This window comes from Sander vitreus, chromosome 20, assembly GCF_031162955.1.
Source record: "Sander vitreus isolate 19-12246 chromosome 20, sanVit1, whole genome shotgun sequence".
In the NCBI taxonomy this organism is placed as follows: Eukaryota; Metazoa; Chordata; class Actinopteri; order Perciformes; family Percidae; genus Sander; species Sander vitreus.
This window is the reverse complement of record NC_135874.1, coordinates 11,638,415-11,653,468: the sequence shown is the minus strand read 5'-3', so window position 1 is coordinate 11,653,468 and position 15,054 is coordinate 11,638,415. Positions and strand designations below refer to the sequence as shown.

Sequence of the window (15,054 nt, the reverse complement as noted above, 5' to 3'; positions counted from 1 at the left end):
GAGTTTGTTGTAATTGCTCTGACAGATTTTAGGGCTGTTAATGACTCCGGCCTGAGCGCTACCAATTTGTCAGCATGCTTGCTGTTTACTAAGCTGTTGTTTTATGGTCCAGTGCAAGGGGCTGCTGCTTGTTTAAGCACAGATCAGGAAATAATCAGCGTAAAACACTGGCTGCAGTGGTGCAGCCACACTAAAACAGTTCCGTTTAGAGCCCTCATCTACTGTATGGATCTGAATGAGCGCAGTAAGCCATATGGTGTGTGGTCACAATAGGACACATACAAACACACTGATGGGTTACTTACTGTTAGAAATTGGATGCTCAAGTGTGTGTTTTATCATTAAAGGGATTATGTTCTACTCGTTAGCACTCTGTATGTTACGTAAGTGCTAAGCATATTGCTAGCATGCGGTTATAGCCAGAAGATCTGTAATCCCCATCGGCACAGAGCAACAGAGGGCCGGCCATTCCACTAGTGTGAATAGAGCCTCTACGCGTTTGTGTGTATGTGAGAGAGATTGTGTGTGCGTCGAGAGCATGTGGTCCCAGAGCCGACAAAGACCCCTTCGTAAATCCAGAGTAAATAAAAGGGGTAACCAGACGGACAAAAGAGGAGCCCCCACTGCTTCTCTCATTCGCTGCCATTTGGGGGACTGAATGTGCTAAACGCCGCTTATGTTGGCTGAAAAGTTGAGGAGAAAAAGAGGGAAAAGGGAGGCTCTAAATCCCCCTCTTCTTTTCTCTTCATTCTCCGCGGCCAAGCCTGCAGGGCTAGAGGTGGTGTAATAGGAGGGTGTTGGAGGGAGGGTTGGAGGATCACTGTGGTGTGCTAAGGTGGAGAAGGCCAAAGGAGCTCCTGCTACAACAAGCCTCACAGCTCCTGTTCTCCGTCTACACCTCTTTCCTTCTCCTCGTGAGTTTCTCTTTTCTCCTCATTTGGGTGAGCTTGGGTGAACATGCCTGACTAGTTTGAGCTGACAGGGGGTGTGGGGGGTCTGTTGTAATTAGTCACTTTAACCACAGCTTCCATAAGCCACTGCCTCTACACTCTTGCTTCATTACCCTGAAACAAATGCCGGGGCCTCCCAGTGCAAAATCACTGCACAGCCTTTAGAATAATACACAGACAACATCTAAAGCTTGTCTAGAGGCTTTTTTCAGTAGGTGTTTTAATAGTACAGGGACCAATAAGTCTGGAGTGTTATTTGATAACTAACCGTGACTGGGTTTGAATGTTTTCCAACTATTGACAAGCCATTATTCATTCATGCATTGGTATATCGGAATGGTAGAGCAGCAAAGGGAGGGCGTACTGATGGTGCCGAAATATATGTTACTCATGGCCATTTCCATAATGCTTCCAGGGCTGACTAGACCTTAGTGGCTCCCTGAGGGGCAGGGTGCCTCCTAGACATGAAGCATGATCTCTAGAGTCATTAGGACACCCTCTTACTCTCAGCAGACACTGTAGGACACTTTGTGCTTATCCAGTTCTTTGTGCAACAAATCCTGAAGCGACCCTGAATGTGCCAACATTAAATAAGCAAGAGTTGCAGTATGTTTACAGTCCTTTCCCAACCCGTTAATGAGCTCAGCCCTGAGACCAATTTACTCACAGGGAGATATATCTGAATGCATTTTTAATAACCACCCACTAGTGATGAGAGAGGGAATGTATGTGAGCGTAATATGCTCTTGGACTTGGTGCTTGTTTGTTTGCTCGTGTTTTCATTCACTCTCTCGCCCTCATTGCGTCTGGTCATTGTCTTCCATCTCGCCTGATTTCACCTTCTTGGTTTCTGTGCGTATTAAAATAAGCACAAACTTTCATTGCAAACACTTTAGGTCAAGATATTGATGGAGTGGGTGAGGGAGAAGGAGAGAGGAGGAAAGAGTGAGGGAAGACAGACAGAGACTGGGGAGAGAGTGGGAGAGAGGGGAGGGGGACTGTCTTTTTTTCCATCTCCAAGGGCGCTGCTTTTCCAAAAAGTGCCTGGGGCTACACTCCAGCACCTCGGCTCCCCTAGGCCTTTCGGCTGCCTCCTAATAGCTAACCCCCATCTGTGTCACATGGCCAGATGATGGGACGCTTCTACATGCTCTGCCCTGCACTTTTTTTTTTTTTTTTCAGAGTGCACATCCACACAGGTTAGAATGGCAGAGTTGCCAGGGAACAGTCAGAAGCCATTAGCGTTTGGGACAATTTGCCCTGCAGCGTTCCTTCTCTCGCTCATAAGAAAGGCGTGGGGGTGGATGCAAAGCACCAGCTCTCCTTTAGATGTAATGAGGTTGTGCAAGTTGGTTCTTTATTCTTTTTCTACTTCTTCTTTTCTTCCCCCTGCTTGTTCCTCTTCTTTCTTTCTTTCTTTCTTTCTTTCTTTCTTTCTTTCTTTCTTTCTCTGTCCAAACTTGATTTTCCTATATTCTCTGAATACACATATTTCTGCATGTGTATATAATTTCAAAACAACTATTAATACTGAACACAAGATTTGTGCTTGAATGGCACATGTATGTTCTTCGCACACATGACAGTATTCATGTGCATGTGAGAGAAAGACAGAGGGAGAGAGGAGCTGAAAGCCGCGGAGTCTGGTTTCACCCTTGCGGGCTAGGGCAGGAGGCAGCGAGCATGCTGGGTAATGAAGTGACAGGTCAGTCTGTAAATACGCACGGGTCGCTGTGGCCCTGGCCAGGGGGGAGGCTATCGCATTGCAGTGAAAATGGAAACGTCAATAAAATTAATCTGCCAGCCTTTTGGCCACTGTGTGGTTCCATTGGATGAGCCTGACTGCTCACAGCAGGAGAGGGATTTGGAGACTAGCTCGAAAAATCAACACAATCAACAACACACCTAGCGGCACACAAACAAACAACCAAACTGTGTATCAACATTATTCAGTGAAGCTCAAAAGCACAGCAACAAGGGGAGGGTGGTTAAAATTCACAGCTCACTAGTTGTTGTTATTGAAGTTTGGAAGCAAACTGGGGGAGTTAGACTTGACTTCCGTCTGGGTCGCATTTCTCAGGAAGCCCCTCACAGTCAGGGTAGGGCTATGGCCAGACCAAAGTTTATTGTTTTAGGCTTTCCTGAACAAGGATTCGTACTTAGCCTGGGATTTACGGCATTTGCCACTAATGAATGCCCATTCTACAATTACAACACCCCTAGTCTGTGTCCCCATTCCCATATGTCCTTCAGAGGGGCCGTTGCTTCTTTAACTTCACACAGGGAGCGCAAAGTCGGCACTTCTCTGTTTTCCTCTTTCGTGTGGCTCTGCGCTAATGATGTGGAAGGAAAACACTGTGCACAGAAAGAAAAGAAAGACAGAGAGAGAAGAAAAAAGAGAGGGAGAAACAAGGGGGAGGAAAAAGAAAGTGGGGAAAGTAGACAGAACTGAGGGCCCCTGCTGTCCTTGTATTCTTCATTTATTTTGCATTTGATTACGCTACCAGTCGGATCCTTTTTCTTTCCCCCTTTTTAATGTTATTAGTTCAAATATTTATGCGAGATTAAGGCTTGTATAGGTGGTTGTGATTGACGCCTCCCCAAAAACAGGAGGACATGCAAGTCTGAATTTTGAGAACATCAGGGTCCTTCTCTGCCTTAGTGGAGGAGTTTTTCAGATACATAATTTAGATGCCCTCAAGGAAGGCTTTCAAGGCATTTGTGCCTGGGGGCAAGAAAAAATAACTATGACTGTTAAAAGTAAATCATTTTTGCTAATGCACAATTAATGCTGGGGAAGAGGAACAAGAAAAAGGCAAAGGACAAAGATGGAAACTTCGATTTAAAAGAGAAATCGTGCCTGGGTTATGTGCATGTTTTCCTCTTGAAATCAAACGCTGACGGACATTAATGCAGGCGAAGCCGCCGCTGGCCTGTCATGCTAATCTTGTGGCGGAATGGGGAGGGGTGGCTGCGAGGGAAGGGACTGAGAGAGGAGAACTAAGAGAGTCGGGGCTTGGGCTGGGGTGGGGGAGGCAGACGAGTCCATTATTGCATCGAAGTGCAACAATAAACCACCCCAAATCACATCCCTACTTTAATACTCATGCGTCTCAACTCCTTTGAGTTTTGTTTGTATGTGAGTGTGTGCCTGTGCACGCAACATGAATTTATGAATGTACTGTATATGTCTGTATAACTCCGTCCTGTCCCCTTTGGCTCATTTCAAAAGATGAAAAAAGCTCTACATTATGTCAAGCATGCAAATTTAATTGAATTAATGGCATGAGTCCGAGCCTCTACTGTACTTGAAGGCTCCTTGTCCTTTTTTTTTTTGTCATTTGCTCCATTTTTTATTTTCCTCCTCTTCCTTCTGCAGAACTGGAATGGGGAACCTAGCGTTTCAGCGTCCAAGCATAACATTAGAGTCATTAACCCCTATTCCCCTCTCCCGTGCTCTGGGGTATAGAACAACTCTGCTAGGCCTCTGTGTAAACCCCTCGCTCGCTGTACAGGCCTTCCTCTAAGGCCATCTAAATCCCCCTACCTCCATATCTTCACTACACTACAACACTGGCTTTGCTGCGGCGATTCTCTAGGCCTCAGTGCAGTGCTTTTGAATTCCTTCCTATCTGTGGTATTTGTCCATTTATCCATTTTTCATGAGCCTTAAACTCAGCTTTGACTGTCTGTACTTCTGTTTCAGCTCTGAGAATTTTTAGATCTGTCTATATATATATATATATTTATATTTATTTATTTATTTATTTATTATTTTTTTTATTGTATTCTGAGTCAGTGGTGTTGTGTGGGATGTTATTTAACCCCGGGTTTTGTTTCCGTCCAGGAGATGGCTTAGACAACAGCGTTGCATCGCCTGGCACAGGGGATGACGACGATCCGGACAAAGATAAGAAGAGGCAGAAAAAGCGTGGCATTTTCCCCAAGGTGGCCACTAACATCATGAGGGCGTGGCTGTTCCAGCATCTCACGGTAAGCACAGCCATTACTTTTTGGAGATACACATGTATGAAAGCAACCCAGGTAGAAACACACACACACACACACACACACACACACACACACACACACACACACACTTATACACACCTGTCACATAGTTGTTGAGTGACGGATGTGCTGCAATGCTCACCTGTCAGCCACCTGTCAGAAGGACACAGTGACCAGGTCAATCTAATCAGTTTGGACTGTTTACTCTGCTCAGCACACTCTGAGTAAGAGGGAGATGGCCCGACAATCCATCACATTTACTCCAATATGAGATGCACTGTTTGTTTGGCCTGAAGGAGAATGTTTTTTTTCTGGGGCAGATTAAGAGGAGTGGTAGTTACTGGAGGGATGATTGTGAGTGTTAAGGTGTGTAATGATTTAGATTGAGTGCACAGATTTTTGAAATCTGATCACTTGAAATCAACGTATTTTGTCATTGTTACAGTAACTCTTGTGTAGGTGTATTGATGTTATGGGTACAAATTTCTAGGGCGGCAGCTGTAACTTGTCTTTAAAAATGCAGTTTTTTTCATTGGAATGAGCAAAATACTTCATCTATTCACCTCTTGATCAGTTTCACATTTTATAATCTAGTTGACTTGGTGACATTCTAGGTTATGACTGACGTTGAGATGGCACATGCTAATATATTTCTCCTCCATAGCTTGAGAGGAAATTGTTTGTTTGCCAAACAGTTCAGTTAGACAGCTCTGACATTGGCTCATTTACTTCATGGCTTGGATTAAATATTCAAATGCCACAGTAATTCAAACATACCCATAAAATGATGGAATACTCTTATATTAGCTGTTTTTTCTGTATATGACAGTCTGCTTTTCTGTCCATCTGTGTGTGTCATGTATAAGGGGATGGACCACATGTCTCCCCCCCCTCACTAATGTCAGGACATTATCAGAACATCAGGCTGTATTGATTTTGCTACACAGGTCAGGTTTCAGGAGGAGGTGGCCACGCCATGACACATAAGCTGCTCACTGAGCACGTGGTCCCTGTCCCAGAGATGGAGGGACAATGTAGGGGGAAGGGTGAAGTAAAATAAAGAGAGAGAGAAAGTAGAAGAGACATAGTTTAGAGCTTTAGCCTTATGGATCATCCACACATTGTAGGAATCTATCTCTGTGTCCAGATGCCCTCAGACTTCTTACGAAGACTGGACTGAGCTCTGGGTTTTGTTTGCTGTGTTTTTACTCCTGTGTTTCTGTCCTGCGTTTCCCTCCTCTGCCCATCTACACACCTGCTCTCAATCAGCCTCGTTAGCCCTCATGCTCCCAGAGTTGTTTCCAGCCAATCAGCTCCCTGCCTGTTTTCCTGCCTAATCACCTCATTCCTCTCACCTGAGCTTCTCGCCCCCATCTCTCCACCTGCACGTCATCCCCTCGTCAGAGTAGTTTGTATTTAAGTCCTCTGGTTTTCAGTTTAGTCTTTGACTGACCCTTGTCTTTGTTCTCCTATATCCATAAACCTTGAGTAAAAAGCTGTTTCTTCAACTTCCTGTTGCCTGCAGTCCCCTGCATTTGCTTCCACCTGCTCTTCCACTCTTTGTGACACACATTTAAGAGGGTCAGGTAGCCCCTGTGCACCCTGTAACCCCCCCCTCCCACCCCTCCCTGCCCAAAGCCCCTCTACCCTGATTACCTAACCAAATGCACAAGTAATGTGTGGCCAGCAAATACAGCCTAATTGAAAGGGCTGTAAATCCATTACATATTGGTCAGGGATAATCAGGAGTGCTTTAATCACTTTTATCTATTCAGGAGCAGTGAAGCTGCAACAGCAAAGCCCTGAGCCTCGCAGGCCTTAGCGGCTCCACCACGCTAGTCTGCATGCTTATTATTCTCATCATTATCAAAATGACTTCACAGCTGTTCACAGCTCCATCGTTCCCTGACTGGAGACTTCTCACCAAACCGTCCAGACCAGGCTTTAATCAGATGCTGAGGGTGGGAGGGAGTAGGATGCCTTGCTTGTGTTTAAAAGGGACAAATGACAAAGGCAAAATGTTTTATTAAAGTGAAATTTAAATACACCTTATGTAAGTTAAGACTAAATATTTCTTCATGATCTGGCATCTTTCCTGTTGAAAGCCTCACACAGCTTCAATGCTCCCCTCTGCAAAAGATGCTGAGAGAAAGACAGAATGTCACATACAGAGCTTTTGGAAGAGTTGCCAACAATTTTCTTTAGAATTGTTTTAAAATTGAATTCAAAGAGTGGAAAGGAAAGGGGGTGGGGGGATCCCAATGTTGGGCACAGGCACATTTTTCAGAGAGCTGGTTAATTCAGATAGAGCAGAGCTTTCAAGGCCCTCTGTCCCTCTCTCCTTTATCACATCCCCTGCTTGTAGATGTTCTCTCCAATCTTTATTTGTTTCTTTTGTGTAAAGCCCTGGCCAGTCTTGTACAAATTATAATCCCTCCCTTTTAACCTGCCTTCATTTCTCTACTGAGGAAGAGGACTAATTGAATTATCCCCCTTCTCACAATCCAATTCTCCCACCCATAAACTCTCTCACTCTCTCACACACACACACACACACACACATTAGCCATTCTCTTTTCTTTTAATTTGTTAAGCAAATGTATTTGCCAGTGCTGGATGCGTCTGTGCAAGGGTGAATTCTTGGGGACTTTGGCCCCTGAATGGCCTATAGCGGCATTCTGCCATTCATGCATTCATTAACTGAGGGGTGAGGAGTGAAAGGAGCGGCCTTGTATTTTCCTCAAACTGCGGGGCCAGCATGGAGCTCCTCTTCTATGAGCCGCAGGGGTCTCTCTACATATGTTCTCAACATCCAGCTATTGTCACATCTTCTGAAAAGCTCAAAAGGACAGGACCCCCCTTCACACACCGAAAAACAACACAGGCCAATAGTAACAACTGTTGGCTTTTGGATTCAGTATAACAAAATTGCCCTCTCCCTCTCCCCTCCCACCCTCCCTTGCTTCACTCTGACCTCACACTCTCTTGGGAGAAATCACAAGATGGTCTTCTTGACAGTCACATATAGAAAGTTACCATCAACCCTACCGTGCCAACATTCCAGCTGAGGGGAAAATACAGTTTTGGTGCCATAGAGATCTCACAAAATATGCAAAGATTCCACAATTACTCTGTGGAGAAGCTGTGATAACTCTGACGTTTTTTACATTGAGCCCATATGCACATACACTAGAGAGCACGTGAGCTGGCAACCTTAAATGCCCCATATGTAATTGGCAAACGGCAGGACAGATCAGCTGGTGTTAGCTGGCAGAAGAGGGTCAGGCCGTCTCTCCACTCACTCCTTCTATCATCTCTCTCTCTCTCTCTCTCTCTCTCTCTCTCTCTCTCTCTCTCTCTCTCTCTCTCTCTCTAATACCACCTCCCTCCCCAGGAGTTTCTGGATGTCTTCCAGCCACATTAGGGGAAGGAAAATCCCAGACTGTTGGTATAGGCTTTTCAATACTACAGGGAGATTATGTTATCAGAAAGGTAAACTTCACTGTTAGGGGTAAAATGTTTTACTGCACTTCAAAAGCATGATCTACAACATTCAGGACAAGAAGAGGATAGGTAGTTAAAGGGAATAAAAGATAGTAGGAGAGAAGTTCTTTTCTTATTGTCGCTCAAGGCGATGCCCTTTTTCTTTTTTGGCCAAAGCAAACTCTAAAATTTACAATTAGCCCCTTGGCACCCCTGGCCTTCCTTTCCTCTTACCCCCTGCTAGCCCCCTGCTAGCCCTTACTCACCCCTGTAAAGACAAGGGTCGGTCTCGCAATGAAAACAGGAAGCACTCCGATACAAAGATACCACTCTGGGCTATGGCCTTGTCTTTTGACTAGTGTAAACCCTCAAACACCTATGAAAATAAATAGGGGACCTCAGGAGCAAACCAGGCCAGTTGAGGGGTTGGCACACGTGTGTATGTGTTACTTAAAATGGAGGGAGGGAGGGAGGGATTGAGTGAGAGAGAGGGGGAGAGTGGTCAGTCAGATGAGTAAGTAGGTAGCCCTCTCAAGCATCAAGCGTCTCAGGTTTTGTGCCGGGCCACCCTTTGGCCCGGGTGTTTGGGGAAATTCTGTTAAGCTGCTAAGCCAGGTGTATTGGTCCCCTGGGCTCCTTGAAAGGGAAGTGATATACCCCATGGTCATTTGGAAAGTCCTTGGACTGCGAGTAGTAGAACTGTGTGTTCAGATGAGATATGGACGATTAGATGCTTTTGTAGATATAGTATAGTAATTAGTACAATACATCATTGTCTTTTATCCTCCTACTGTAAGTGTAACACCAATGTGAGTATTGACTCACATGAACAGCTTTTTGACTGAATTAATAAAATGAACGTTATACCTGGAAGAACGCTCACAGCGGAGCTCAAAAGATGCCCTGTTAATACAGGCGTTAACCAGAGTGGGGACATAACACACTTTGTGAGGAGATGAGTGCATTGTGCTGCAAACATCATTAGACATTACTGGCAGTGGCTACCCCCCCCCCCCCCACCACCTCCACCTCCTCTCCCAGTCCCAGCCCAACATAGCATTAGTCTCCATGACAACAGGGTGTCATCGTCAGGTCGAGCCCTCCTTGCCGCTCTCTCGACCGCCCTTTATAGACGCACATAAAAGAGCCAGCTAGGGTCATTCACAAGACATGGGCGCAGGCAAGGCCAAACCCTGGCAACGGATGTTTGTCCCATACGATAAACAAGAGTACAAGTCCATCCCTCAAAAAGAGAGGGCATGTTGTTTGAGTAGACTAAACAGTCAGCTCTGTAGGATCCCCAGTTTTGTTTAAGCTACTCTAGTCCTTCTAATCCTTGTGTGTTGTTCCAGTACAAGTAGCATTTAACTGGTGGAGACACACATCTGCAAACAGTTTGAAATACCCAAGCCCTTTCTCCTTTTACACTAAACTGCTGAAATATGTTTATTCCATAGCTGCTGGTGCCTACTTTGGCTTTCCAGTATACATGGCACAATAAAAAAATAAAATAAAAAAAACAATCATGCTTAGTTAGTTAGTTCACTTACATCTTGTGCAATTACATTGTTCATTTGTTTGTAAAATGAACTTTTTAAAGCCATAAATATTATGAAGAAGCAACTATGTTTCAGTAATGTACATTGAAAATCTGTTTGCTTTTTACCTCCTTAGCTTGTGTGAGTTTAGATGAAGAGAGAGGGTGGAGACAAAGGAGAAGGGGAGTTTAGGGGTAAGAGCATGGGTAAGGAGGGGGTAAAGAGGGGGCTCCCAAAGGTCACAGAGGTGGAAGCCTGGAGGAGGCCCACACACTAATCTGTCATGTGCTCGTTTGCCTCGGAGCCCAAAAGTCAGCTCTCCAGTCACCCGTAGCAACCCAGGCGACAGTTTGGTTCACTGCCGCTGCCCAAATGTGTGACTATCAGTGGGAGACACAGGAGTCATCACATTACTTGTGTGACAACACCCATTGCTTTGTGCGTGTGTGTTTACAAAACAGGCGTTAGTGACAATATGACAGGGTAGTTTGGTGGTGTTTAGCACTGAAGTCATTGCTAGTCTTTGATAATGACTCTGAAGGAGATCTTTGGTGTGTGGGGGGGGTGAGGTTTGGTGCTTAGCTATTGTCTAGTCACTGTGTTCCAATGTTGGCTGCTCAGCGACCCTGGAAAACAGAGACACAAGCCACCTCAGCCTGCCATCTGTTCTTCGCCAGCCGGGCCACCACAGAGGGGCTACCACGGCATGGACAGACACTCAAACCCAGACACTAATAGTGAAAAAAAAACCCACAATAAATTATTTTTATTTCACACAAGAATCTCACCTTCAATGTCAGAACTCATAAACAAATTACCCCTACATGTCAACAAGATGATTTCTTGTAGATCGAGAGAGCAGAAAACAGAAAGTTTAGAAGGGGGATCCAGTGACCACCAATTTTCACAAGCTGTATAATTATATGACGGGCCGTATCAACTTTGCCATCTCATTGCAGATCGGCTTTGTGGTAATTTACCAGTGTTTGTGTGTCACAGCTCTGTTGCTGAAGCCTTGTTTACAGTAAGCTTTAGCATAGTAGGTAGCCGTTCCAGAGGTTTAGTGTTGCTGTGCTGTATTAGAATGTAATAAGCCCTAATTCGTTTCATGCTCCGACATTCGACCTTTACACTTTGTCCCCTAAACCAGATCTGTCATAGTTCCACTTCAAAGCCAACTAACACATGGAATCCACTGTCATATAAAGCATGGCACATAAACCTAACATACAATACTGTGTGTGTGTGTGTGTGTGTGTGTGTGTGTGTGTACTGTGGAGGGCCAGTAGGTTGAAGGTCAGGTCTAAGGCCACGGTCCTGGCTTGTGAAAAGAGCAGACATGTTTGCTTGTTTATCCACAAGATGAGCGTGTGATTGTGCATGTGGAAATGCAGGGATACCTGCATAACCCCAACACTTCTCTTCCCTCTACCTCATGTTCCCTCCCTCTTTCCTCCCTCCCGGTTGATTTTCATTCCTGCTTGTTTGCATCTTAATACAGGTTGTTTAATGAAGTAGCAGAAATGAGTGTTTCGCTAAGGTACTGTTTATGACACTTTCCCTCTGCATGGAGGTGATTAAGCTATGTGAATCTCCACAGTGTTTGCCAATGAAAAAATTAGTAACCCGCAACATATCCTCCAGTAAGACAACAGCAAGGGGAAAACAAAGGAGGAGAGTGTATGTGCATTTCATTAAAAGACATTTTACAACAGTGGTGTCCTCATGGAAGACTGGGAGCGCAGCATGAGACCCCTGCAGAGGTGACTGCACGTGCCCTGACCGCAGCAGAATGCAAACAGGGCTAGGCCTGTGGAGGGAAGTCAGATTTATAAGCTCACAGCTCTGAAACAGTGAGAGACTCCTCCAAGAACACACATGCACAAAGCTGAGGAGACCTCTTTAAGGCCCTATACACCCCAGCCTGGCAACGCCTCCCTGCCTTCAGCACAGCAGCGCAGTCCGATCCTGCTGTAGTCATAACACTGATCTGTCGGCTGGGACCTGGCTGAGCTGACTCTATGGGAATAGGGCTAGGCAAGGTAGTCTGTGATAGCGTACATGCCCCCAGTGGAAAACCAAGGCTATTAAGATTGTGGTAGCTGATTCTGTGCCGTTTTCCCTTTTTCTAGACTTTTGGGGTTATCTTACTCATAACAAAATGTATAAAAGGATTTTGGTTTCACATCTTAGAGCGAGTTTCCTTAAATTACCCCTTACCCTTCCAGGGGTACCACCCTGCAGGCTAGCCTCATCTCCCCCCACGGTTGATTGCGGGGTTGTGGCAATAGCTGCTAGAACGGTGGCTGCTGCATGCTGGGGACCATTGAGGCCAATGAGATTCTGCTGCAGGCCTCCAAGCTGCCCCAGCATCGCTTTGATATTCATCTCACACCAACAGAAGAATAATGCAAAAGGGAAAAGGAGCAGCGTTGAAACAGCAAATCAGGCTAAAAAGGGAGGGAGGCAAGGAAAGAGAAAAGGTTGAGGGATGGAGGCATTGAGTAGAAATCAAAAACAGACTGTGTGTTTCACTGTTTGGTTTGTCATGGGACCCTGGCTGCACCAAATCCCACTCCTGCCATTTTGTGTGATTTTTCTCCCCTCCCTTCCTACCCCTCTCAAATGCATGCTTTTGTTTTGCCCAGCTCTCAGTCCAGGGGCAGGCAGTGGGATTCCTGCACAGTGGGGTCCTTATAACTGGGAGCCATGTCTCTTGTTCTCACCTTTTTCCCCCACTTCCTCACCTTTTCATTTTTCCCCCATTGATATCCTCTCCCTTTCCCTCTCTGAACATATGGACTGTTTTTTAAGAGAGAGCCAAGTCCACATCAAAGACTGAGGCTGAGCGGGTCAATTTGTTGCTCCTTTCCCCAACTCTTCCCCCTCCACTAGCCTCAGTGGACCCTCCCTGCACCGCAGCCATTTACCCAGAATGCTCCATTGCTCCAGCAGTTCTGCCTAGCATATATATTGAGCTGGATGTTGTTAGTGTCTGTTCTTCAAATGGAGCCAACCATGTTTCTCTGCAGCCACATCCCCCTAAGATCATGTAAGGCTATACAAATGAGCATGTGTGAAAGATAGCAACCCCTGTATCAAAAATAGCTGTACCACATGCTGATAAGAAAAAGCAGAGGGATAGAGGAAGAAGAGAATCAAAGAAAGAAAATCAAATAAAAAGAAAACATAAAGATATATAAATCCAAATCTAAGTAGAGCAGGCCTTGGCTCCAGATGTGAATCTCTCTGAATAGTGATTATGAAGAAAGCTAGTCCCCCATATCCCCAGGGCTGCAGCGACTGACACACAAAGCACCTCTCTAAAGCCCATAAACCAGCTTGCACAATTATTTAGATAAAGAGGGCGACAACAGCAGTGTATGCCTCCCAACCCAGAACCTCCTTGGCTCTCATCCTCCTACTACTACTGCTCCTCCTTTACCCCTTTCTCATCCAGCATAAAGATGAAGAAATGAAAAAGGGGGGCAAATGTGTAATTAGCCACACGTTTCTGAATCCTCCTTAATGTTCATTACTGAAACCAGGGGCAATTACAAGTTCAAAGGGGTTTAGGGCACCAGCAGCCCGCATAATCAGTAGCAAATTAAGCACAGCTCATTTGTCACAGCACAGCATGCACACTTGTATGTGCACACGGAAACACACATGCATGCACGCTGTCAGAGTTGAGTCATAGAGACAGGCTGACAGGCATCAATTTCCATGCAGGCACAAATCTCAGCTACCCCAAGGCACCGAGTTAGGTCGCCCAATCCTCTTATGTTCTGATTCTTTGTTTTTACTAGACAACAGCAAACACCGCTGACACCTTCCCCTTAGCTTGCTCAACATTATACTGTATCCGACTTGCATTCATCCTCTTATAGGTGTCCTGTTTGCTCTTTCAATCCCCACCGCCACCTGTCCCGTCCGGTCTCCATTTTACAGCTTCTATTTTTTTTTAACCTCTATCTTCCTCTGTGTCTCTCTCCTCCCACCTGGCTGTGCCTCTGCAAACACGTGACAGTGTGTGTTTCATGTCTGTCCCCGGAGGTGTATCTCGGTTACCTCTGGGGCCGGGTCACAATGGCTAATCCTGTCTTCAGGTGGCTGTTTAGCACACTGAGAGGAGAGCTCGCAGAACCGGAGGTGAGCTCCTGTTACAGGACTCCCTGACCAGGGGTCACCTCCGACACTGTCAGAATACACACACACACACACACACACACACGTATTGGCCGATAGGCAAGAATGCTTATACATGTATGCTCACACACACACACACACACACACACACACACACACACACACACGCACACTTGCGTACAATCTGCTACACACACCAAAGTTTTCACACACAAACACTGTCACTCAAACACATTGAACCTGCTTATCTATCCCAGGTGGCTCAGCCTTAATGTCTATCCTCCCTTGTTCTTCTTTATCTGCCTACTGTACTACTACCCTTCTAGTCTTTCTCTGTCTTCTCTCATTCCCAGATCAGCCAGCCTCTTGTTCACATTAGGATTCCCTGATATGATCTCCATGAAGACTTGCTCTAGTGGCCATGCGTTGCCTGTCCTGCCCGGCACCCTCATTGTTTAAGCTGCTCCCACACAGGGACACAGTCAGGTCTCCAGTGAATTGAATGGAGCCCTATCATGTGTGGCTTAGCGTAGTGGGAGAGAGAACTCATTTTTCACTGGGGGAACGACATCCATCTCAGCAGCCAAACGCTGGCTGTTTCATTAAGTAGCCCATCCAGGCAGACAGATGTGTTCACCACACAGCCATGTTTGCCTATGCAAGAGCGTGTATTAAACCACAATCCTTTGGGGGAGATTAATAGGCTACCAGCCCCTTTCCATTGATTATCTCCATGCCATTTTCCCCTCCGTTCCTTGGCTAGATATTAAAAACTAATGAAGCCTATTAAAAACGGGAACCGCGAGGCTCTTCACGGATCATTTTAGGTTATTTGGATTAAAACAGAGAGGGATCTCTTCAAGGCACAGTTTGAGTCGAATTAAGAAAATAAATGTGGAGAGCAGTGTCAAAGAAACAGGAGG

At 45.6% G+C, this 15,054-nt stretch overlaps 1 protein-coding gene across 5 annotated transcripts in view; it reads left to right on the top strand.

Moving 5' to 3' along the window:
• Window positions 1-15,054, top strand: part of meis2a (Meis homeobox 2a) — a 79,992-nt gene that overhangs the window by 28,841 nt on the left and 36,097 nt on the right. For 4 of the 5 annotated variants that reach the window (XM_078277366.1, XM_078277368.1, XM_078277369.1 and 1 more), the window contains exon 8: window positions 4,798-4,943. In XM_078277366.1, the coding sequence (XP_078133492.1) occupies window positions 4,798-4,943 (146 nt within the window). The remainder of the gene's footprint in view (window positions 1-4,797; window positions 4,944-15,054) is intronic. The other variant, XM_078277367.1, reaches the window with a different exon arrangement.